At 33.4% G+C, this 26,424-nt stretch overlaps 1 protein-coding gene across 4 annotated transcripts; it reads left to right on the plus strand.

The window, feature by feature from the left end:
- Window positions 1-211: 211 nt before the first annotated feature.
- Window positions 212-24,851, plus strand: stau (double-stranded RNA-binding protein Staufen). Of its 4 annotated transcripts, none has more exons than XM_088233058.1 (15): window positions 212-382; window positions 522-660; window positions 3,807-4,024; window positions 5,258-5,514; window positions 7,035-7,263; window positions 7,711-7,943; window positions 9,426-9,594; window positions 10,647-10,774; window positions 12,625-12,831; window positions 15,302-15,533; window positions 17,360-17,563; window positions 20,058-20,156; window positions 21,172-21,368; window positions 22,305-22,480; window positions 23,023-24,851. In XM_088233058.1, the coding sequence occupies exons 2-15, from the start codon at window positions 536-538 to the stop codon at window positions 23,084-23,086; spliced, it is 2,538 nt and encodes an 845-aa protein (XP_088089184.1). In that variant the 5' UTR covers window positions 212-382; window positions 522-535; the 3' UTR covers window positions 23,087-24,851. The 4 variants fall into 4 exon arrangements, with proteins under 4 accessions (XP_088089184.1, XP_088089187.1, XP_088089188.1 ...); XM_088233061.1 differs by having other exon boundaries at window positions 215-382; window positions 7,723-7,943; XM_088233062.1 differs by having other exon boundaries at window positions 218-382; window positions 7,723-7,943; window positions 9,429-9,594.
- The last annotated feature ends 1,573 nt before the right edge of the window (window positions 24,852-26,424 follow it).

A 26,424-nucleotide genomic window follows, 5' to 3' on the forward strand; every position in this document is an offset into this window, starting at 1 on the left:
CTTTGGTTGTAAATGTTAGAAAATAATAATGATTGAAAATAAAAATGCATGAAACTGGATGATCCTAATAATTCTAATAAAACCTAATACAAAACTATTTTTAGTTTTTACAGCATCTTATTTTTGAATGACGAGTAGGTACTGCTGCCAAAAAAAATACAACTTAACGTAATAAATTTCAGGAAAGCGGCAGTCATTTGCAGCAAAAGGCAACACCATAAGTTAAAATAATTCGACACAATAACATGGCCGCATGTTGTTCTTAAATTTTCTTTACTGTTTGCCAAATGTATTCACCGTGAAAAGTATATTTTGCGTCCTATTCAAATCCTCTAGAAATTTTATTAATTCCTATCTTCAGACAGTCATCTGCTATCTCAAGGTAAAATGAAATAATATGCCAGTCGCAAATGTCAATGGCTACCGGGTCTTTTGACAATAGCCAAAGATGACTCTTTATTGACAATACAATCGTTGACATTTCCGAAAAACTGTCAAAAGCAAGTGCATTTATTTTTCAGAATTAACAGTAAACATGATGCATCATCACAATATCCACCACCAGGCCGTGGGTGGTCACCCCGGCCAACATTTGAGTAACCACAGCTTACCTGGACATCATCAAATGGGTCCTCATCAAATGCACAGAGACCAGAATAGGTAATTATAATAAGTTAATCGCAATCGAAATAACATTTTATGAGTTTATTTGTATGAGGTATTGTTGTCAATTCGTTTAGTAACAATTGTTCATTTTAATGTCAAATTCGAATGAAAGACTAAATTTTTTCTTACCCACTGTAGTTTATGAAATGAAAAAAGTTCGATTTCGCAACTACATTAATATCTAACTCATTGAATGTTATTGAATCCTTTAAATAAACTGTCAGTGCTGTTAGTGATGATTGTCACCATTCACCACACAAAGAAAAGTTTTGAAACTACATTGCTCAGCAAGGTTATTCAACAAGACATAGGAATATTTTTCGTCCATCTAAAGGGCTCCATCAACTATTAAACGCTATGTTAATTGGTCAATTTCAATTGTACCTTAACAATATTTGTACCTAGTGAGATAATGATTTCACGGCTATTAAGTCACAGACATACTTATTAATGTTTGTTTACTGTAATTGTCATGTTTATTTACATGGAGTCAGTGCTAAACAAGTTTATGATATCACTGTAATCTCTGTATTATTTGTGATGGTCCCCCGTTAGTTGAATTTCGCCCCTAATCCTAGGAACCTAACGCTTTAAACTGTTGTATGGGAAACCATCCTTCCGAATCTCAACCATTACAGGCATCATCCGCCTGATTGAATTGTTTGTAAAAAGCTAGGTGTAGTTTTTGATCTATGGATTGTGTTTCACAAAACATCTTGTGCAGAATAAAATAATAAAACAAGTATAAATGTACTTGTATATTTTAAATGAATGCATTTAATAGTCGTGAATATGTTGTGGTTGTGTAAAAAGTATTCAAAGAACTGAAAACTGAGTTATTAGGTGAATAGTTAATGCTCTTCCAGAGATTCCTACTTGTTCATAGCATTATTGTAAACTATGTTATAGGCTGATCAGTGATACTAAGCATATTTTTTAGGTTTCTTGTATATATTTTTTAAACAATTGAATACTTACAGTAGGTATAAAAACTGTTTTAATTTACAGTGATAAAGCGATCACTAAGTAATCCAGCCAGTGATATAATCCAGGTCTCTAACCCCGTAACCGTAAAATGTTTTCTTTAGCTATTATATATACTCTATTTTTAAAACGTATTAATCTGATTATAAAAATCAAATGAAAAAAATACACACGAGATTCAGAAAATTATGTTTCTTTTAGAATATAATGTCCAATTTTAAGGAACTTGTTTAGAAAATAAAAATATGCCTGAAACAAAGTCCCTCTCAAAACATGAGTTGTTACTCTATAAGAGAGGTAGAAACATTATTATTAAATATGTATACATACCCTATATAATTATTATTTTATAAAAAAAATCATCAATAAATAAAATTAAAAAAACTGTTATGCATATTTGAATTATATTGCGTATTTCCAATTCATACTGGTGTAAGAAATTATGAAATAAAAACTGTCTGAAGAGAAAGAAGTTGAACTAATTTACAGGTTAAACAAAATTATTATCTGTTGAAAATTTTCACTGAAGAGCCAATAAGGTGAAATCCAAATACACACATTGTCTGTACAAATAAATTGCTGTTATTTTTAACTAAAACTACAATCAGATTAAATAGTTCGTATTGTTTATAAGTGCATGTTTTTTACAAAAATCCTTGGTCTGAAAATTCGCAGCATATCTAGAATCTAATCTAACAGTGATTTATGGTCTCTAGAACGATCAATTATGTCCTAATTAATTCATGAGACTCAACTAAATTAACTTATTTTGAGCCAATTGTAATACTGGTATAAAATAAGTCAATATTTCATTAAGAAAATAGCGGCAATAGCCAAATTAAATAATGACAAGTGTGCAGGTAAAAAATTGAACACTTAAAGAATCATATGGCTTGTCCGAATACAGTGTATCTCCCCTATGTCAATCCATTATATTGCGAGGAGGGGACAATGCTCTGTGTGCCTATATCAGGTTATACATGCGCTGTTTTATTCTGTAGCCCATTATTTCGTGTGTCTTATGAGTTGAATAAGGTTTCAATATTTTATTGTGCCATTGAAATTTGCATACTGCCGCGGTGTTTATTTAAGGGTTGAGGTGTGGATGTAGATGTGAGGGGATGAAACAATTTCCATTCAAGCAACCAGACTAGACATTAATCATTCGATGCCAGATTTTCTTTTTACATTGGACTCCTGTCCAAACCTGCAAAATGTATTTTATTTAGTGTGAATCTTGCATCTCTAAGCATTGTCATAGTATCTTAACGTGCATAGAATTTGTAATTCCTTTGTCAGGTTACATTAAATATTAAATGGAATTATCCCTCGGTAAGCTTCATTAATTTTCTTAAAAAGTGTCGTACTTTTTGTAGTAAATTTAAAAATCAGTCTGTTCTGCGATTTTAAAACCTTATTGATTATTAAATATTTAAATATTCATAGAATCACTTTGCATACTGTTTCGAGAATTATTTGCCTTTATTACAAAACTGGGGTTATATCATCATTATCTTCTGTCTCCACTCCCTATGGGAAGCATATGGTGTCCACAAAGTGCCTCCAGACATCTTTGTCCCAAATCAGGTTCGCATCCTGACTCGTAGTTCTGACATAAACTGCCGACAAACGGTCAGCAGTGGGCGTAGAGACCTTATGCCTTGTCAAGTAGGCAAGCGCGGTTAAGGTTATCCAAAGGCATTTGCAGTATATGGCTCAGCCAACGGTATCGCCTCCGCTTGATGACATTTGTCACCAGAGTTTGCTGCGTCCGTTCTCTTATTACTTCATTCCTTACGAAGTCAAACCACCGCATACCCAAGATTCTTCTGATACAACTATTCTCAAAACTCAGTATTTTTCTGTTTTGGGCCCTAGCGAGGTGCCTGACAGACAGCTTTCATACTGTTGAATGTAGCGCCTGCTATTCCCAGTTCTTTTTGAAAGCTGCCATTTTCTGTAACATATTCTCCCAGGTATTTGAAACTCTCGACCCCTTCGATTACTCGGTTTTGTCAGTCAGAGGATTTTGAGCATTAAGGCAGGAAGTGTTACACACATGGTTTTTTGTCATCTAACACTATTTTGATTTCCACCACTCTGTTTATTTATTTATTAGACCATTTAGTTATTAAAAATGTAATTTTTTGTTGCAGGATGCTGGGTGGTCAGGGCGTGAGGCTGGCACTGTGCGGCCCCCCAGGCGGGGGCGGGCGCCCGCCCACCCTGGCCCCTCTGCCCCCCGGGCTGCAGCCCCACACACACCGACCTCCACCCCCCATGCACCAGCCGCCCCCGGCCCATCCACCCTACCACATGCACGCACAGGGTGAGCCCATCACTCGCCTGGTCGGCTACCGAGGGAATAACCAGGGTAAGCACAATTTTGATTATTTATCCTTTTTCAATTTTTGTATTATTGTTTTCAATAAAAAATAATGTTCCTTCACTGAGGTGGAATGTCCTGTGCCGAGGGAAACATTTTACACTTTTTTAAAACATGCTCTTTACATTTACATGTTTTAAAATATACATTTTTTTTATACCTATTTGGCCTAATCCACTCATATTATTATTTATTATCACACAAAACAATTAAGTTGGTGCTGTGATGTGCTGTCTACACCTTGGGGCTTTCTTCATATGCCACGCTGCGTGACAATTGTGCGAGTGTTATATAACACACTTTGTTGTGTGTTAATACATGTCTGTAGTGTCCACACAATAAAAAGCAGTGCCCACTTCAACACGCTGTAGTACTACAATTGTGCGGTGCACATGGAGTGGTCTCTTCGCTAATGTAATAATAATAGTAAAACCATTACATAGATTTGTTTAACAGACATAAAAAACTGTAGTTTTTTTATTTATGTCAAAGGAGCATGTTCTGACTGGGGACTGGGGCTTTCAGAATATTTTTTATTGTAGTTTTTTGTGCAATATGTCATGTCATGTACATCCCCATCCACATTGGTTTTGTTAGTAGTCTGTTACAGGTCCCGTAACATTATTTCCTAATCTATTGCACCTCAAATTTACCATTTGTTCACCAAATTTGAAGCATAGGGAACTTCTCCACGTTCAGTAGATTTTGTAATTTTTTTATTTGAAAATACTTCTGAACACAGTCGGAGTTGGAGGCTAAAATTAAAAGAGGTCAAGACTCTATTTGGGCTGAAGTGCCATCAAATAAAAAGGAAATCAGTTTATTACCTTATAGGGCTGTTTATTCACAAACAAAATTAAACCTCTTTCCACGTGTCTGTAAAACACAAAACTTTTTTGTGTTTTTTGTTGACATCCCTCTTATCAAAAATACAAACAATTTTATATACGGTATCAAAATTTAAAAAATGATAACAATTCTATTATCCACTTAGACGATGTTGTGAGGGCGATGAAACCAGTCTTATCAAACTAAGTAGATTAAAATGTCACTCTGTCATTAGTAATTATTTTTTTTTACAAATAAAAATAATAAGGTTAGCAAAATTGTGATTGCATGCGCAAGGTCGTCAGAGCCTTTGCAGAGGCTAGCATACAAATGGAGAATTGGATTGATAAACCATTTTAAGAAATATTTTTTTATTACCATATAAAATTTCAGGTGTAATGGTGACAATGGCTCCCAACAATGTAGATATGAAAACGCCTCCCGAGCCAGTCCAGAAGGCGGTGCTGCCGGTACAGCAGCCTCCTGCTCCTCTCCAGCAGGTGACTCAGCTGCCGCCCCCCCAGCCCCCCTCGCATCAGGAGCCTCAGGCTACCGTGGGGCAGATCCTTCCCGACCTCCCTACCAACGTGGCCAACAGTAAAGAGAAGACTTCCATGTGCTTGGTGAATGAGTTAGCTCGATTCAACAAGGTAGGTTTATTTCAGCTTATGTGGAGATAATATTTATGATGTCAATGTACAGATTCATTTTAATACATATGATAAATACTTCAGGCAACAATTTAAGGCTTCCATGTTCTATCAGCATTAAAGAATGTCCTACCTTGAATGATGGAACATAAATCCAGCACCCTTAAAGTGATTTTTCACAGAAATGGCGCAAAATTATTTTTGAATTAAAATTTTTTAATGAAAATGTTTTCACAACTACGTAATATTTTGAACCTTACTAGGTAAATCTTGGTTGAGGAATTTATTTGCAAATAAATATTGAATATTGTACCAACAGTAAGTGCGTGTATAAGTTTGGTTAGAGTACATTCAATAGTCTTTAAAGTATGAAATAACAATTAAAAGATCACAGTAAAATATAAGATATTAAGTTTTAAAGTGAGTGATTATTGTATGCAATTAATTACATACCTTCCCTCTGACTCCAATAGCTTAACCTCTGAACAAACACAACTGTAAAAACATAGGTTCTGTTGGAAACATTGTATTTTTAAAATAAACAGTCCCGCACTATCATATAAGAAGCAAATACTTCAAAACACTACTGTATGACCTTAATAATAATTTATAATAATTCCTTCCTCCCTGTTGAGATATTAGTCTCATTAGATGAAATCCCGAGAGAGTTAAATTGCAGTATTAGTCTACAAAGATTTGGACATACTTAAAATATTGTGTAACATGTTATTTGTTCGCACGCCATGGGCGTCGAGACATTAACTTATTTGCCATTTTAATATGGAGAAGAAAAAAAGTAGTAGTAGAAGTAGTAGCCTTTTAGATTTGTCTGCAATTATTAAAATATAAATATATTTATTTATGCTGGAGCATGTAATTTTGTATAAATACTTTGGATACATGGTTAATGAAAGATAGGATCACAGTCAGGAAATTAAATGCCGCATTGAACAAGCGCGAGGAATTTTCGTGAAAATGCAATCCAATGACGACCTCTCCCTATATCTAAAAATGCATATTGTTTGATGTTATGTGTTTCCAGTGTTATTATACGGTATGGAAGCCTGGCCACTGATCGATGTAATAGAAAGGAGAATACAATAGTTTGAATTCTGTAAATATATAAAAAGGCTCAAGATCACTAGACTTGTAGAAACGGAGTTTGAAATTAGATTGTTCTTTCTACAATGTATGAAAAAGGATCTAGAGTTACTTGGCAATCTAAAAACTAGGAAATTACAATACTTTGGTCATGTAATGAGAGGAGAAAAATATCAGCTCCCACAATTAATAATACAAGGCAGAAGAGGACCAGTTTGCCGAAGGGTGTCCTGGCTCTGAAATCTGAGGCAGTGGTATGAAAAGAGTACCACGTCATCGTTTAGGGCTGCAGTCAACAAGGTTGAGAAAGCTATGATAATCGCCAACCTACGCAGAGAAGACCGCACTAAAAGAAGATGTTAATGTATTACTTGAAGGAGCCTAAGAATGTAACATAGAAGTTTTGTTTTTATTTCCAGATCCAGCACCAATACAGGCTGACCTCGGAGCAGGGCCCCGCTCACTGCAAGCGCTTTGTGGTATCCCTCCGCCTCGGCGGGGAGGGGGGCCCCCTTGAGGAGTACAGCGCCGAGGGCTTGCGCATCCGCGCTGCGCAGCACGCTGTGGCGGCTGAGGCCCTCCAGCGCACTGCCTACCCCCGCCCTCCGCCCCGTGCCCCCCGTGCGCAGAGACACCGTCGCCCTAATGGTATCTACTCTTTCCACACGCCAATCTTAGTTTTCTCAAATTCATTTGCGGTGCCCGTCCAATCATAGTCTTTTCCCCCTTTGAACTATATTTTACACTCATTGTCTGAATGAGGTAGTTTAGAGTTTTTATTTATTAAAAAAAAAATTTGAATAGACTGCAAACCAAGCCAAATGTTTTTTTTTATGTATTGTATAAATATTATCATTGCCGTGTTTTTTAAAAGTTTTGTAATTTTTAAAAATCCCCACCGAAACTTCAAAATTACATTTTAATAAGTTCTGGTTCTTTGAATGTTTCTGACATTTGAAAGTTGAACCCCGTACAATTTTCAATTGTCCTCGCTGAACGTCAAACACGCTAAACCTTGAATAATATGGCCCCTAAACCACAGGGCGGACTTGAATCTTGATATGTACTACTCTAGTACAAACGTTTTATCTGTAGACATGTCGACAGGTGCGGGCGCCATCATGCCCACCGTGGAGCTGAACGCCTTGACTATGAAACTTGGGGAGACTGCCGTGTACACTCCCGAGGGGGCTCCAGCCCCGCTGCCCACTACGCACGCCCCCCACCCCCTGCAGCAGCTGCAGCCCTACAACCGCAACAGCCGTTATTACAACCAGAACAACAGGTTTCTGAACAACTTCAAGTATCAGCAGAATTTTGTGAAAGATGTAAGTCGTCACACTATCGTACATCTGATAAAATAGACTTAACCCAAAAAAGCAGAATTTCCTGGAGAGCCAAAAACCTAATTTTACACCTTGTCCTAAAATCATGTATTTTCCATTGACTTTTTTTTGTTTTTCTTTTCACCCTTGCAATGCCGATGTGCCATACATATTTAGATTTGTCTTTAAAAAATGCTTTGATGTTTTTTAAAATAAAATTTCAATTGTCATAAAGAAAATTACAAAGTTTAAATATGACACTTGAAAACAGTGGTGTTCAAATAAGTGTGTTGCATTGCCATTAAACAGGTAAATCGTTAAGTTAGAATTAAGTAAAAATTTTAGCATGAGATTTTTTTTATAACTCTGTATACTTAACTGAAAATCAGATTTTTCGAGTTATGACTTTATTTTATAAGATGTGTGATATGTTATTTTCTTCAATATTTCGAATGGATTTTTGATTTATTTTAAGTTTTAAAATTTCATATGAGAATTTTTAAAATTGCTACTTGTTTTCAGAATTATTTTATGTTTTTAATCTCTTTGTCACATTACATCTTTTAATTTTGAAATTTCTACTAAACTTTTTTGGAACTCAAGTTTACATGCTACAAAATATGTTGTTTTTTTTCCAGATCTCGAGTTTTTAGTCAACTAACTTAAATGAAAAAAAAAAACTTAACTGAAAGATTAAGTTAAATTAAAGGTGTTTGAAAGTGTTAATTATAGACCTACGAAGAGTACTCTTGCTATTAGAGAGTATTATGCCTTCATAATATCGAGCCATTGCTCGAGAGTTCCTGGTCTGATATGTTGTCCCAATTTAACACCTTAAATATTTTGTTTTGTTATGTTATTTTGGTCCAGTAAAAATTAATTTGAGTGTGAAAAAAAAAGTATAATCCAAAATTCAAGTAAATTTTTTTAAAATCATAACATTTTCATGAAAAGTGAATGTTTTGATAATTTATGTAGCCTGCTATCGAGATGTGAATTTTTGTTTATAATGCACATTGCATTTAATTGCACAGCGGAATCTCATTTTACGCGTGGGATAAGTTCCACGCAGTACTGTGTAAAATAAACATCTATGAAATGTGTACCAAAAAAATATGTGTGATAGTGGTGGATAGGTTTCCTTATACAAAAATTATTTCAGGATATAAAAAAAGAAAATTTTTATACTTTAATTTGATTAAAAATGCAACATGACAAAAAATCCTTCAAAATATCAAAACAAAGATTAAAGACTTCCCTTGCGCATACTTCTCTGCGCCTAGTAAGTAAAATAGTGATGTAGGGAATTCCTATTCCTGTATTACTATTACGCATTGTTAAATTCATGTTCAAAATTTTTTTTTTTTTTGGACTGTAATATTTTGAAACCATGGTGTATTGATGTTTTTTTTTTTTTAAATAAGCTTATGATTTTGGTGAAAATACAATTTATTTACTTTAATCGTATTATGTATTGGATTGCAGCAGGTGGTGTACCAGGGTAGTTACCGGGTGCGGCTGACTGTGGGGGGGAGAGTGTACCATGGGGAGGGTGGCTCTCCCCAGGCAGCGAGACACGATGCGGCTTCCCAGGCCCTCAGAGACTTGCGCCAGCGAGAGGATACCGATAATGGTGACGGGGAAAATTCTACAGGTTTGTACTTATTGTCTCTTAAAAAAATATACTTTCTGTAATAACAATTTTCTCCTCATTTAGTAGCCGGACTCTTTGAAAATCTAGGCGTGCAGGGCGAGATTTAAAGGAAGAACTCTTATAATATATATTATATCAATACTAATTGTAATGACTCACCCCAAAAAACTAATTAAGTGGGTAAACTTTTTTATTCTGTTATTGTTTCTGTTGAATGGACGTCAGTGTTGTAGTGATGTATCGTAAGTGTGTATAATTAGTCTGATTTATTGCAAATTTAGATTGTTACAGCTCAGCGATTACTGTATCATATCATTTTTTACTTCTTAATACAGGTTGTCGTTGACTTACGACTTTTCGTCTTTATGACCACATGCGTTGTCCACCTGCTCTAAAGCGTGGTGATAACTGCCCGAGCACTTTTTAAGCCGTTCCGAGATGTCTACAAAATAAAAATATCAGTTTCTCAACCTGCCGAGAGGCAAAGGAAGACTATTGAAGAAAAACACCCATAGAGAAATCTGATAAACGAAAGTTGTTAATACACTGATTATAAAATATAACAAGAAAATAAAGACATTCAAAAAATTATTTCAAAAAAGAAACAATAGAGAAATCCGACAAATGACAGTGCATTATTATTGCGGTGGTTATTACCATCGCAATAATAATGCAGTAATTCTGTTCAGTCATATTTTAAAAATTGTTTTGATAAGTGATTGTTGAATTGATAATATACAAAAAGGAAAATAAAATTACAATGGAGAAATTAAAAATTCTCCTAGACAAAAAAGTTCACATACCACTAATTACCAGCGCAACAATGCAGTGGTCTCAGGAACATAAGTAAAAGAAAAATAATTGAAATAGAAACCATAAGAAATGATTTTATAACCCGACTTACGACCTGTTATGTCGACAATTATCTGTATGTTTGTATTGAAACTGGTGGGATTAGACCTTGCAAAAGCGTGAAGTTTGATGTGAGATACGAGTTTTTTTTTGCCTTTAGAAGATTTAATAATTATGTATTTCAATATTTATAATTACAGATGCTGATGGAGATGATGACTTGAGTGACTTAAAATCTCCGGTGTCCATGGTCCACGAGATCGCCTTAAAGTTTAATCTTCCTGTCAACTTCGATGTAAAGAGTGAAAAGGGACCTCCCCATATGAAGGTATGATAAATATTATATAAATTATGTTTTGTTATAATCCATGTAAAAAAAGTATGTTCTACAAAAAATTCTAAGGTAGGTCGTGTAATTTGCGGAATGGAAGAGTTGCCGGGAGATGGGGAGTAAATAGTGTGACTCGTAACTAGGATATAATATACATACCACGTATCGACATTACCAAGTAATTAATTTGTTTGCAAGTTACATCTGAATAAGTGAAATACCGAGTATGGATAAAATTGAGTTTTGAGCCGTCATCAAAATTTTCACTCGTACAACAGAATCAAATACAACGTATCATTTTGGAAAATATCTCAGCAGTATACGGTAGACTCGTGTCCTAGGAATACCATGATTCATGAATGGTGTAGTCTTTTTGATCGCAGATAGTCCATTGAAGACGAACCCCACCCTTGACGGTCTATTGGGGCTACTTCATCAAATGGGTTTCAGGATGCCCGTTTGAAGAAAAAGCAACTAGCAGAAATGGTAGGAGTATCATCTACATCAATTTTGAGAATCCTACGACATCATCTTGGTATGTCGAAGGTCAGTGCAAGATAAGTGACGAGAATGCTTACGCCACTTTAAAAGCAACAGCGCTTCCACAACTTTTTAGACCTTTCCTTATATTTTATTGTTTTGGATCAGATTGTAACTGGATGAAACATAATTTTATCATAATGAGCCTGAATTGAAACAAGATCCCATGTAGTGGCAGAATATGGGCACACATCCCCAAGAAGAAGCAATTGTCCAGAAATGTCCTGGCTACTGTTTTTGAGATATAGAAGGTATCTTGTTGATTGTCCGACTACAAATAAAATGGTGTCACTACAACCGGAACATACTACGCTAATATACTGGAACCGTTAAAAGAAGTTGTGAAGGAAAGAACTTCGCGCCGCGCACAAGAGCAATGTTACAATGACTTCCCTCCCAAATATTAAACCACCCTGACTACGGTTCAGATCTGACCTCGTCCAATTATTATTTATTCCCAAATTAACTAATTGCCCAGAGTGCCCGTGGAATTTTTGTATTGATCCTTAGCATTAAGGCTGTAATAAGGTAAAACGCACGCAAAATTTCATTTCATTTTTTTTTGCACCACAACAGGCCAGGAGGCCCAATTACAGTGGTTAATTACATTACAGAACAACCAGGCTTGAGAAAAATTACATTTTTTAATTTTTGTGTTCTCACCGGGAATCGAACCCGGAACCTTCCGTGCGTGAGTCAAGCGTCTTGACCACTACACCACGGAGGCCGCCACCATGAGGAAATCATACGATTTTGCCATTTTAAAACTAATGTTTTTTTTAAATCGCGCAATAATAAAAAATAAAAAATCACAAATTAGATAAAAACAATATTTTTTCTAGGTATTTCTATTAAAAAATATACTTAAAAGTTTTAAATAACTAAAATATAATTACTTTTAGACTGGTAGATTACGCCATTTTTAATTTATTTTCATTAAAACGCAACAGTGTTAACTGTCAACTTCGAAAATACAAATATATATATATAATGACCCAGAAGCCAGAAATCATCAGATACTTCTACATTATCTCTGCAGTACGCTAGTCAGGAGTGCTATTTATAGATTTTACCTATAAAATAATCACGCAAAAACTCTGTCTATATGTCTTTCCCAGTTTGTCAAATAAAGTATAAAGAGTACGTAAGAAATTGATGAACATACAATGTAAATGGATATTTTTTTTAATTGCTTTGTCTTGAAGCGGTATATTTTACGCATTTGGTGGCTAATCGTACAATTAAAATTACGGACTACAGCTTTAACAGTAGACAATGAGATAAATAATTACTTGTATTACTTTTAGGTTTTTATTACGACTTGCACAGTGGCAGAACATATTACTGAAGGTGAAGGTAATAGCAAGAAAACTTCTAAGAAACGAGCCGCAGAAAAGATGTTGGAGGAACTAAAGAAATTACCATCTGTGAAGAAAACCGTAACTCAGCCTGAAACCCGTAAACCGAAACGAAAGCATCAGCAATTGAAAAAGCGAACTCGAAACTTAATAAAGGTAGAGAATGACATCACATATCAAAAACTATAACATTTCCTTGGTGATACTACAATACCGCATAACCTATTTTTTTACGAAAATGTTTTACTGCAATCAATTTGTCATAGGGACAAAGAGCCGTTAGTTTTAAATTATTGCTATTTTTTACTCTAAATTATGATAGTTTTTCTGATACCCTAGTGGTATTTTTGGTTGAATAAAATCGTAAGTAACATATCCTGAGCATACATGGAAAACTGGTCAAGTCAGAACTCTCGTGTGTTGGTATCAATATTCAATTATCAATTTTGTAAAAAAACTTTGAGATGTAAGTGGACTTGGTTTTTTTTTTCTGTAAAAGATAACACTAAACTTGGTGAAAATAAATCTCGAAATTTCAAAAATTTACTTGGCCAGTTTTCCTTGTATGCTCACAATATTAACAGAACGGTTTTTAGGTTCCCCTGTGAAAAAAATCAATTGATAGTTATCCAGTATTGTAGTATCACCAACGATATTTGTAGTTTGTTTTAAGAAGTCACTATCATAATATAATAATCATTTTGGGAAATCGATGTAAACACAATTATTTCTACACTTCAATTTGACACGTTTCATACATGTGTAAAAACAAAGTCTACCCGAGTATGTAGTATGATTTCTTAATCTTAAAGTTAATGGTCTTAAGTTTTTTTTATAACTGTTTCATTTTTATACCAACTCTAGTCTGAGATACGCTTTTTAAATTGTAATGTAATCTGTATCTTGAGTATGTTTTTAGTTATTTCATTACTGTTTTACATGTTGTTGTACAATCAAGAAACTAAATAAGCATCGGTATTGAATGTAAGTAACTGAGTTTGTAGTAAATTAAACTTGTGACTTATTATTAACCCTTTGGTGGTGGCTATGATGTCACATGAGTCTACATAGAACACAAGACTTGATATATCTCTCTTTTTTTTTTTTTTAAATGATGAAGCTATATTTTGTTATAACAGGCTTCAATTATATGATTGTTTTTATAAATGATACAACATATATTATTAAACGGTATACGAGGTGTGTTCAGAAAATAACAGGAATTTTTTAATTTCGCGGGTTTGGAGAGTCCGATTTTCAATTATTTATTTAATTATGTTGGTTTACATGCCCCTGAAATGTGCTATTATTTTCAGTTGTATTCGTTGTTTACTTTGTCTGTGGCAGCCGCTAAGTTTAGACGTGTTCGGTGATTTTCATCTTGGCGATCCAGAATGCCTTAGTTTTGACGTCATATCCGTAAACCCATGTTTTGTCACCTATTATAACACGTTTCAGTAATTCTGCATCGTCGTTGACTTGATTTAGTAACACCTGAGCAACTTCCATTCGCTGCTGTTTTTGTTCAAAATTCAAATATTTTGAAACAAATTTTGTTTTAGAAAAAATCGAAACATCCGGAAAAATTTCATGCATGAGCCAATCGATATGCCAACATCATCAGCAACTTCTCTGATTGTGATTCGGCAATCGTTCATAACCATTTCATTAACTTTTTCCTCATTTCATCGGTCGTTGGTGTGCTGGGGCGTCCGGGCCATTCGTCATCTTCAACGTCTTCACGGCCATCTTGGAAACGCTTATACCACTCGTAAACTCTTGTTTTACTCATAGCAGATTCACCATAAGCCTTTGTTAACATTTCACACATTTTGTTACACTTTATTTAATTTTTTACACAAAATTTGATACTAATTCTTGGGTCCATTTTTTTAACAAACGAAAATTGCTGAGCTCATAAAAACACATATAACCTTAGCGGCTCTCATAGACAAAGTAAATAATGAATACAGCTGAAAATTTAAGCATACTTCAGACTAACTTGTTTACCAACATAATAATTTTAAAAATTGACAATTGTACTTTCAGAACCCGTAAAATTAAAAAATTCCCGTTATTTTCTGAACACATCTCGTGTACAGATCATTGGTATACTGATAAAGGCATCTAAATTAAAGTCAAAAATGCTATTGTAAGTATGTCATTTTTTAAACTTTGTTGATTGATAAAATTCTTTAAATCTTCCGAGGTTTAGTTTCAAAGTTATCATGCATATAAACCCACTAAAGTACAGTTTAAAAAAAAAAAAAATTGTGAAAACCATTAATTCTACTTACCAGATATTTTTTTTGGAATCTCATCGATTGAAACAATTTAAAGGATCTAAGATTGTTTCGTGAGTATGTATCATGTCTAAAATATGAATAAGGAAGGCCGGAAATTTGTCAAGTCAAACATTCAAATAGATTTTTCCTAGTATAGGCAATAATGCATAGAGGGTTTTATCAGTATTCCGACAAGATATTAAATTTTTGTTTTGAAATACATACCTGTATTTCAAAATATCTCGTCTCTGGCTTTATGTAACACGACATTACAGCACCATTTCCAGCGGTGTTTGTTACCACAGTCTTGTAAGAGTTGATTATAAAAATATCTTCTTCAGGAAAAAGCAGACACCTCTACCTCGTCGGAGAGTAACCCGGTATCGCGGTTGCTGCAGTGGGCTGTGGGCGGAGGGGCGCGTGAGCCCCTGTACAGCCTGGAGGAGGCGGCTGGCACAGCACCCAGCAGGGGGGGCAAGCGCGCGGGCTACAGTGCCACCTGCAAGGTGGCGGGCCACCACACCCAGGGAGATGGTGCTAGTAAAAAACTAGCCAAGAGAGATGCAGCGCAAAGTTTGTTTTTTTTTTTATTTTAAAAAACCTGTATAATAGTTGTAAGTCTAATAATATTTAAAAAAAATTGTTTTTGAAAAATTAGAAAATTCTGTGGTTTTAAATATTTTTTTTATTTAATAGATACACTGAACAGAAATAAAATCTTTTTACGTATTGTATTATCATCGCTTTGCTTTTTATAAGTTATGTATGTAATTTTGAAAATTCCCACCGAAACATTGAAATTATTATGTCGGTGACGTAACAAGTGCATGTCGGAGAGTGTTTCTGACATGTTGTGGACCCCGTACAAATTATTTGTTCCCGCTAAATGTCAAAACACTCTAAACTTTTAAAAAATATGGCTACCCCGGAAACCAGAAATCTGTTTCCAGTTACCACAACAACATAACAATGCTATAATTTATTAATTTTTCATACATTTTCGAGAAGCTTTGCCACGAAATTAAATGCTCGAACTTACCATGTCTAAGAAATCATTTTTTTATTTTAAATTTCCCGTAGCATTGAACTTCTTAATTGTAACTGAGGGTACTTAGAGTATGAAGTGAATGACTACACTAACTAGATGAGACATAACATGACTTGACCTTATAATTTTTTTTATTTATTTTTTATTATTTGTTTATTTTTCCATACATATATCATTACATAGAAATATAATTACAAAAATACACTTAAGAAAACTACATCTTAAAATTAAGCTATAACATAAATTGGGAAAAATGCCCACAAAGACTTCAGCGTTTGAGCGTGGGGTTAAGGGGTTTTTTAAAATTATAAATAAATATGTACATGTATTTTTTTAAAACCCAGATTCAGTATAGTAGTTTATTGTAAGAAATGACTCTAGCAGCTCTAGCTGTTAACTCTAGGAGAGACTATCGTGGAATAACTCTGCCAGGATAATACGTGGGTAGATATGTTTTTATTTCCAATCAACATATCTATGCTACTTACTTCAATAAAATGTTGATTGGTAATGGTATAAGAACAGAATGAATTTATGACAAATGAATATTTTCTTTTACCACAACAGACCAGGAGGCCCAATCACAGTGGCACAGCTCAGAACACCCAGGCTTGAGAAAAATCATATTTAACTTTAGTGTTCTCACCTGGAATCGAACCCGGAACCTTTTGTGCGTGACTCAAGCATCTTAACTACTACACTACAGAGGCTGCCATCGTTATCTATCATCATCAATTGAAATTCCCAACAGTAAAATTGTGATGTAATATAACAGGCAAAATGCAACCGAATCTTCTGAAGCATTGTAAATGATCATGACCGTTTTTTTTTAAATGGATATTTGTACATTTAACTATAGGTTTTATTAGTGGCCCTCGTGGTATTAATAGTTAAGACGCTTGCCTCGCACACGGAGGGTTCCCGAAAAGTACATAAAATAAAAATGTGATTTTTCTCACCACTGTAATCATTATCACTAATTTATTTATATAACAATTGCAGTCAGCATTTCTTTACCTAATGTAGTCTGTTTATTAATTAGACATTACATAATGTAGACATTAGGTAGAATAACATTACGAATGACAATTGAATGCATAGAAAGCAGATAGCTGCTAAACTGCCAATATGTACCGAAAAATATGCCCATATTATGTGCAGAAGCTGTATTCAGCAAGCAAGGTGCCTTGTTAATGCAATCACTGTGTACCTCAATCATATTCATTACGTAAGGGCAAGATTAGTCAAATTTGGCTACATCAAAGAATAAAATTTATCGTTAAGAAAAATATGATACAGAATTTTTTCAAATATTCATTCTTCAAATATGTCATTCCTCGTATCATTTTAGAAATGCTCGCTCTACTCGGGGTGGCTGGTGGCAGCCCGGTCAAGGTCAAGGGGGAGGTGGGCAGCCCGGGGCCGGGGGGAGGGGCAGGGGGAGGAGCAACCGCAGACCGAAGCTCCGAGGCTAGGGGCCGCCAGTTGGCTCCGGGACTTCTCCTGGTTCAGGACAGTTCTCCTGCAGCAGGTTATCTTACTCCTAATAACATAGGTAAGATCATTACTCAACAGTGCTTAATATATATAGCTAAATACAATGTTAATAACTTTTTTTTTATTTTGCTTCTTGGAAAACATTCAGAAGAAGAAGGTAACTATTACTATTTATTCTTCTTAATATTGATTGAGAATTTAAAATTTCTACGTTATTTATTTAAGTTATACTAGATATATAGATATTCTTATTTTTTGTTTTATTTTATTAGGTAAACAAACAGTATGTAAAAACATATTGACAATGTTTTTTGTATTAGTGTGGGACAGCCATGGATCTACCAAAAAATTGTTTATACGGAACACATAATAATTCAAATTGTGTTCAATAAATCATATATAAAAAGCAAGAATATAAATATATTTATAATAATAATAATTTATACAGTAAAACCTCATTTTTACATTCCTCAATTTTACTTTTTCCCATCTTTTAAGCTAAAAATGTGCAGGTTCCATTTTGCTTCATACAATATCATTAAAATATTCCCCCAAATAAAGATTTTTATGTTTTTCATGACCCGGGTTTTACGTTTAAAATTTTTCGAAATTCATTGAATGTGTCAAAAAAAGTCAAAGTTAGATCGACATAAAAAAAAACAGTACCGTGTGCCACCGCGTGTTCACTAACTGAAGAATAAAAGCAGCTAAATAAATAAAGGGTAAATTATTGTCTCCCCACATTTAGGGGAATAATCATCGTAATGTATTTTATGCTAATTAAAATTTTTATTTTTCTGAGAAATTTTAGTACAGTAAAATTATTTCAATTTGTTTTTAAAATAAATATGAAATACCAAAATCATTAAATTAAATTTTTGTTGAAAATAGGAAATGATATTCAACATCAGTCTTTACAATTACAGTTTTTCTGATATGTTTACACTATAGTCTAAAATATTAATTTTATTTTTATGTATGTAATTAATCCATTTTTTTCCCATGCATTTTACATTTCCTCGCTTTAGTGTTTTCCTCAGTTTTACACTTTTTGCTGCTCCCTTGAAAAACATAAAAAAAGGGTTTTACTGCATATGCTTTTCTCAATATTTCATGACTTTTAACTTAAATATACGTTCATTGGCATGAAAAATATCAATCTCGGTAAATCTATATTTATCATCATCATTCCCTTTCCGCACCTAATGGTGTAAAGAGCACTGCATTGGTACACCAATCGCAGCGCATCTTATCTTTTTTTTGTTACATAAAGATAAGATGATCAGTCTTACGCTTCAAGTACCAGTCCAGGGACTATGAAATATTCTGGTGTGAAAATACCCTTTTAAATTAATATTTCATACCAACCATGTCAGAAATTGACCCTGAGACCTCTTGCTTGATAAAATCTATAGTTATATTGCTCGCATATTCTAGGTATTGTAGATTGTTTTAAAAAATTAGTTTACGCAAAGAGGAGATTTTGTCTTGTCGATCTAGATGGCACATGAAATGGTATATGTATTCTGTTTTATTTATAGAAAATTTGCACATTTTTATTTATTTTATTAGATGATTATTACCACGAAACCTTGCCATGCATCTAATTAATGACTATAATATATGTACGTTTTTAAATTTCACCTTGTGTGTAATTTATATTTATGCTATGGGATATGTATGTATTTTAAGAAAAATATTACATAAAGATTATACTATAAATAAAACACGTAAACTTGTTGCAACAGAGTGGGAAAATACTTTTGAGAAGGGAATATGGAAGTCTAGGCATCCACAGGGCCTATGACCTGTCATTAGTTGGTTCAAGTGACCACTTTACTCACTGTGTAACATTCACCATTCTGCCTATGTTTTAACATCCACATTTCCTCAACTCTTCCATCTGTTAACTTTTGAGAAGTAAAAGAGCTGAAACCTTTATCATGTGGGTGAGATTCATCTGGCTAAACCACCTACTAGGCAACGCCTGAAAACAATTTTCCTATTTTATGCTTTTTCTTTTACCATTTAGTTAATCCAACAATGTTTTGAGTATGTTTAAATGTTTGCAGACTGGCTGGATTTCCTCTCTAGGTAGTTATTTAGATTTAAACTTGTTGCAACAGAGAGAGAAAACACTTTTGAGAAGGGAATGTGGAAGTCTGAAGGGAATGCGGATGCCTAGACTTCCATATTCCCTTCTGTTAAGTGTTTTCCTTCTCTGTTGCAACAAATTTAGATCTAAATAACTACTTATGGAGAAAATCCAGCTAGTCTGCAAACATTTGGACTTGGTCAAAACATTGTTGAAAACACATTGTATTTATGCGCCACACGTGAGTTTAATATAAGTTAGAACACAAGTTTCTGGTATTCAGAATCACATATCAGGTATAAATATAAGCTCCTGTAAATATTACACCTAATGCTTGGGTGTACCGTATAAATACAGTGTTTTTTTTTAGTTTTTGTTTATAATATGTACATATAATTAAAAGTTCTTCCACAATGTGAATGCTGAAACAATTGACAATATAATATTACATTTGCAGGTGTAAATGCACAAACAGCCAAAATAGCCAAAGAATTCCTAAGAGTAGGAAAGTCTCCAACTGCTGATGCGTTGGCTAAACAAGAACACAATCACAGAAGTTAGTAAATTCTAGATCTTCCAGTTTTGATTTGTTTATGCTTGTGTATTATTTCTAAGAGAATACTCGTTGGAGATGCGGTGCTGGAGAAGGATGTTGCGCGAATTGTGGAACACTGCACAGATGCTTCCGTCCTAAAGGGAACTCAACGTAACACAGGTCAATTGCAAATTCTAGAATCCTCCGGTACTATGGACATGCGATATGCCAAGGAGAATAATGTTTCGGTAAATAATAATCATTGTGTAAATGTATTAGCAAAACTTTAAATATCAATAAAAAAATCTTAAAAAATCCGTATTAAATAAATTTGTAAATAAGTTTGTATCGTATCGTCTGGTTTCTGGAACAAGTTGTCAACTACAAATTTTTGAAAAATGAGATGTCTTCATAACTGGCATCAAATAATCTTTCTTTAAAGTAAATAAAAATATTTCATATTTTATGAATACAAAAAAGATTATTTTATAAATTCAGTTGGCTGTTTTATTTGAAGTGTTGATTTGGGATCAGCTTTTAATTTCAAAAGTGCAATGTCTCACAACTAGTAAAATTTTAGTTACCAATTTGTTCCAGAAACCCGACAGTATATAAGTATTTATATATAAACAAATTATCTATAAATTACCTTACAATTTTATTGTTAACATGTTTTTTGACTCTTTAATTCCCATGTCAATAACCCATTTGCCTTTTTTTCCCCAAAACATGTTCTACTTTCACATTTTCAGATGTAAGGCGCTAAGTTATTCAGCTTTGGTGCGGTAAAAATAAATGATCTTTGAAACATGTTATTTTATTTAGTTGTATGCTAAAAAATCATAGTCTAAAATAGTATTTACAACTCGTTTAGTATTTTTATTTAGTGTTAGTTTATTTTTATCCAAGGAACACCTTGTCGTCCAGGGCAGAGTTGCAGGGGCAGGTTGAGGGGTCGCTCCCCTATGCACTGGGTGGACTAAATCAAACAATGAACTAATGCAATTTGTAAAAGAAATCAATCTGTGTATTCCAGGTTCTTCTCCACCGGCTCTTCCCATCTCCAGCTCAGTGGTCAGCTCCAGCACTGGAGGGGGAGGGGGTGCCAGTTCCCCTGCCCCTGCATCACCCTCCCAACCAGCAGCTGCCAACCAGGTCATCAGGCCCAAGGATCAACTCCTCTACTTGGCCAAGCTCTTGGGATTCCGAGTGCAGTTTGCAGAATTCCCCAAGGTAAAATATTTAGTCACTTATAATTGGTTGCGCATCTTAAATTTTATAACCCGTTAAGATTTACAACTCCCCAGCAGTGTTTTTAGACTGAAAATATTCATCCATGCCGGTCAAAAATATCGCAAACAAAATGTGTGCTAAAAATAGGCACACCAGCAAAGGCTTGCCTATTATATAATAATATAAATAAATAAATAATCGCGATGTCAAAGTTTTAAAATTCCATAATCGATGAGCTGAATGTCTGTCATGTATGTTAATTTCAATTAATTAGTATTATATGCCCACATTAATTCATTGAATTACATGTATCACTAGTTTATTTAATTTTATGGATTTTCCCACACTTCCTCTTTTCAAAATAAATGGCACAGATATACCTATATACATCAGGCTAATGAAGATAGTCGTAAACTTTATAGCAGTTTGCACTCACTTAAAAGATAACAGGATTTCATGCTGATTAATGTTAAGCACACATTAGTCGAGAGCTTATTTCTTCCACTCCTTGATTATGCAGATGTATGTTGCCTACAATATCAAACAATATTTTGAGTATGTCCAAATGTTTGCAGACAGGCTAGTTTGTATACCACTGATTTTCTCAAATTGAGTGGTTTGGGTAGATAGGAATAAATTGCCTTATGCCAATATTCCCGCCCTTATGCATATGTATGTTAACTGTAAACTTTTTTCATATCATTTCAAATCTGCTAAACATTGTTCTGAGATTTTGAGGTTTAAAGTTTATAAATGTATTAAAATGGTTACTAAACCAGCTTTATATAATATTTTGTTGAATATCGGTTGTTATTACACAATTTTATTTTGTTTTGGTGCTCTACACTGTTTTAATTTTTGTGATAAATTAAATCTAAAATACAGATTTTCACCTTTTGCATTGGCCTGATGACCATTTAATTTGTGTTTTACCAGGGTAACCATGAGGAGTTTCTGTCTCTCATCACCCTGTCCACTGTACCACCGCTCATCTGTCACGGAGTAGGGCCCACTACGGAGCAGTCCCACGACCAGTCGGCTCTTGCCGCCCTACAGAACCTCTCCCAAATGGGGCTGGATAGTGTCACACCACCACCGCCATCAGCTGATGGGTACTAAACCTTTTCATAACGATGCTTTCATTAAACAAATTGATTAATTATGTGACTGAAATCCAAGAACTTAAGTTCGTTTATAAATAATTTAATTAAAACTGTACAATAAATGACATTTTATAAAAAGCTGTATTAGCTTGAAATTTATCTAAATTTGCATTACAATTCAAAACAACATTAAATTGCGCTGGTTATTTTCAAATGCAGAAGTAATTAAAGTTAATTATGCCTTCATTATGAGACTGCAGAACAAAATCTGACTCTAGACCAAGTAATTTTTTTAAATGCATAAAAACAATATAAAAATAACATAGGATATCGATGACATCAACCCCGATAGACGCTGTAATGCGATACGAAATGCAGGAAAAGAGTGCGAACGACATACGGCATAATAAACGGGAAATACTCACCGCATCGGAACAACAGTGAAATATAAGAAATTTAATGAAATATAAGGATGCCGTATGATAATACTGAATAATTTATTTGGTTGAACATTTATAATTGTAATCTTACAAAGATAATTCTAATTTCAGGATGCGTGACCTTCCTCATAACAACAGCAGAGGTAGTCTACTGACAAATGGGATCACTAAATAAAACATTTCCATTTTAACGGAATTCACAATTGGTTTTCCCAAAAGTAAAATTGTTATTATTTATATTATATATTAATATATACCTATCCTTAATTTATAACAACTCTTCAAGTGGTAAACATGTACGCAGAAGAATGAACTATGTAATTGTATATTTATAGTCGCTTCTAAATTTAATGTGTAGGTTCAATTATGATTCAATTATTATATATTTTCACACATTTTTCGCTACTTTAACAAGTTCAAAGAGAGAAATTAGATTTTTGACAGTATGAAAAAAAGTTGATATGAGATTGCGGCTTGTTTCAGAACGATTCTAATAAATTTCACAAAATCATATAAGTAATTATAAATTTAAAATTATTTTTTACTTTTCTGCCTATTGTGAACACCACTTGAACGGTAAAGCTGTTTGCTTAGTTAAGAGTAATTAGATTAATGAGATTAATGGGTAAGGAAAGAAAGGAAATTATAAAATACATCTGTGGTTCTACCTGCATTTACCGCTTTGTTCTCGGGTTGCATACTGTTGTATTGGCAACTTGCAAAATGTTACAATCCTTTTTCAAAGTCAACGTTGTAAAAGAATGCCATGCGGCCATGGTAGGATAGTTATTTAATATATTAATTGTAGTTAAGAATTAAAATTTCAGTGTTACAATTCATTGAGTGCAAGGAGACAAAACAATTTATACAAAACTAAATTGACCTTGATATTGAATTAGTTAAGGTTTCTTCTATTACATATTAGGGAATGAAAATTAGTTTCTTATATAAGAAATACGCATTTCATTCTCTAATTTTCCTTGTTTACACATTTTTTTATTATGTACTTATCATGTATTCTGACAAAATAGGTACTATTTTAATTTATGTATAAGATACATAGTTGCAGTTAATCATAATTTTTGCAACCTCGTGATGGGTTTTCAGAAATATTTAATTTAATATTAATTTACCTGTCAAATGATGACCATCATAGATGTGATTTATTTATTATTTAAAGATTTATTATAATGTTTTTGGTTCTTAGCTGTAAGTCCTTTAAATCAAAATTATTTTGAATGTGTCAAAAAAGTAACAAGACAATTTATTCATTGACATACGGAATATGGTCTTGTGACTGATAAAAAAATGACTATGTATCGATTGCATTATGGTAGTTTCATGTTCATACTAATAATGTACAGATTGTCAGTAAGTCAAGCACACTTATCATCTCCCTTGTTCTATTGTATGTAGTTAGTATCACATTGCAGCCATAACTGACGTTATCAAGGTCACGGATGTAAAAGTATCGGGTTCGATGTTGGAGTTTACTGGATGGAAAGCAGTTTGAGATATTGCTATTTTATTCCTAGTAATATTCCAAGTGGAATTAAAAATACTTGAAGCTGAATTGGTCAAATATAAATTAACTTTGTCAGAAGAACTGCAGATGTTAACCTTTTTTCCAAATGTATTAGATTTGCATGAAGTACTTATGTACATCGGTAACATATAGATGTTACCTATATCTTGGCTTCAATAATCTAAGAATGAATATAAACATTCATTTCAATTGTTATTTTTTTTTATTAGTTAGCCAATTATGTTTTGAGAAAAGGGTTTTATTACCCTGTATTCTCTTATTACGAGAGACTGGGTCGTGTCCAATCTATGTTGACCTCTGTTTATTTTTTGTTTACTTTATCGTGTTATATAAAAATTATTTTAGTTATAAATTATGTACTATCAGATTCAATAAAACTTAAATCTCTTACTAATTTGCTGTTTTATTTACTATTTAATATTTTACAAAAATAATAAATGTGCATGTTATTGAGTAAGTATTAAGAAAACTTATGTGGAATGAATACCAGAAACCTTGAAGACTATGCTAGGTGAGCTTAACCTTTTCTGTGTCGCTAGGTATTGCTAAGGTAGTACCCCGTAGGCTGCCAATTTTTAGAAAACATTAAACCTAAATTAATTGCATATTTTAAAAAACATGTATGTCTAAAAAGAATCGTAAAAACTTATCTATTAAAAACACGATGTGTCATTTAAGACACCACTGTCTCAGAAAAACCTTATTAAAATTTTCACTCAATGTCTGGATTGTCATTTACCACATACATTCATATTCTACATTATTGAAAATTTACATATTTTAGTGTACATTCATATTCTCCTTTCATTTTTAGTCCGTAGAAGAAAACAAGATATTTCGAGTTAAATTTGAGAATAATTTGGCTATAGAAACAATAATTATTATTTAAGTAGGGAAAATTATTTTTAAAAACTGACCATAAATCGTTAACACACCGTATTTAGGTCTCGATTATAAAAAAAATATAAAATAAACAAACACAGACTCAGACACTTCACGATAAAATCTGGATAAATGTGTTTGTAAATTGAGAAATAATATAAATAACACTTTCCACAAATAATATATTATAACACTAAGAAAATAAATAAACAATGAAACAGCAGCGAAATAATAAAATAAAAGCATCAGATATTACAAGAATCAAAGTTTGACAAAAAAAATATGTGATAGTAAGGTGACTCCCAAGATTAATTGTCAACAGTGCTTATTGACGCGTGTCAAACATAGCTCTCATTCAAATGGCTGTCGTGTTGATAATTCCTCGTGTCCTAGTATTTGTTGTTTCATCAAGATTCTAACAGACGAAATTTTAAATCATTCAGAATACTCGACATAAGCGCGTATAAAGGCAAGCATCTTTATGCGCTATTTTGTATGGTCGGCCTTCCGGGCACGGAAATAGAGCGTGTCAATGTGCTTGTGGCACTTTACTGGTTAATAAAAACCTGCTAGAAAAACTAAAACAGTCCAAATTCATCAATATACTCTAATTTTATCTGTGAACATTTTAATATAAGAACTAAATTTTGTTAGTGAAAAGATTGGAACTGCATATTTAGCTGTAGAAAGCAACCGAAAAGTCTATAAACATTTGGATATATTTATTTATACTTTTACATTGTTTGTATTCTTTTTTTATACAGAATAATGTTCACTCGCTGGGGTGTCCCGTGCCGAGGGAAGCATTTTGCAAAATGTGAAACATGCCTTAAATTAGTTATTTAACAAAGTTAACATAATAATAATAAAAAAACGTAATTAAATCTAATTAACCTAATTATCATTAACATAATAAACAATATAAATTAAAATAATCATAAAAAACACAACCAATTTATATAGACCAATAGACCAAATTTCATAAACAGTAGACACATTTCACCTGTTTGGCTTGATCTGCTCATCGATCCGTGTGCAACCCACCTCTACTATCAATTTCTTAATAGCAATTTTATACTGTGAGT

This window comes from Micrasema longulum, unplaced genomic scaffold (genome assembly GCF_059751315.1).
Source record: "Micrasema longulum isolate JH-2025_06_02 unplaced genomic scaffold, ASM5975131v1 h1tg001052l, whole genome shotgun sequence".
NCBI lineage: Eukaryota > Metazoa > Arthropoda > Insecta > Trichoptera > Brachycentridae > Micrasema > Micrasema longulum.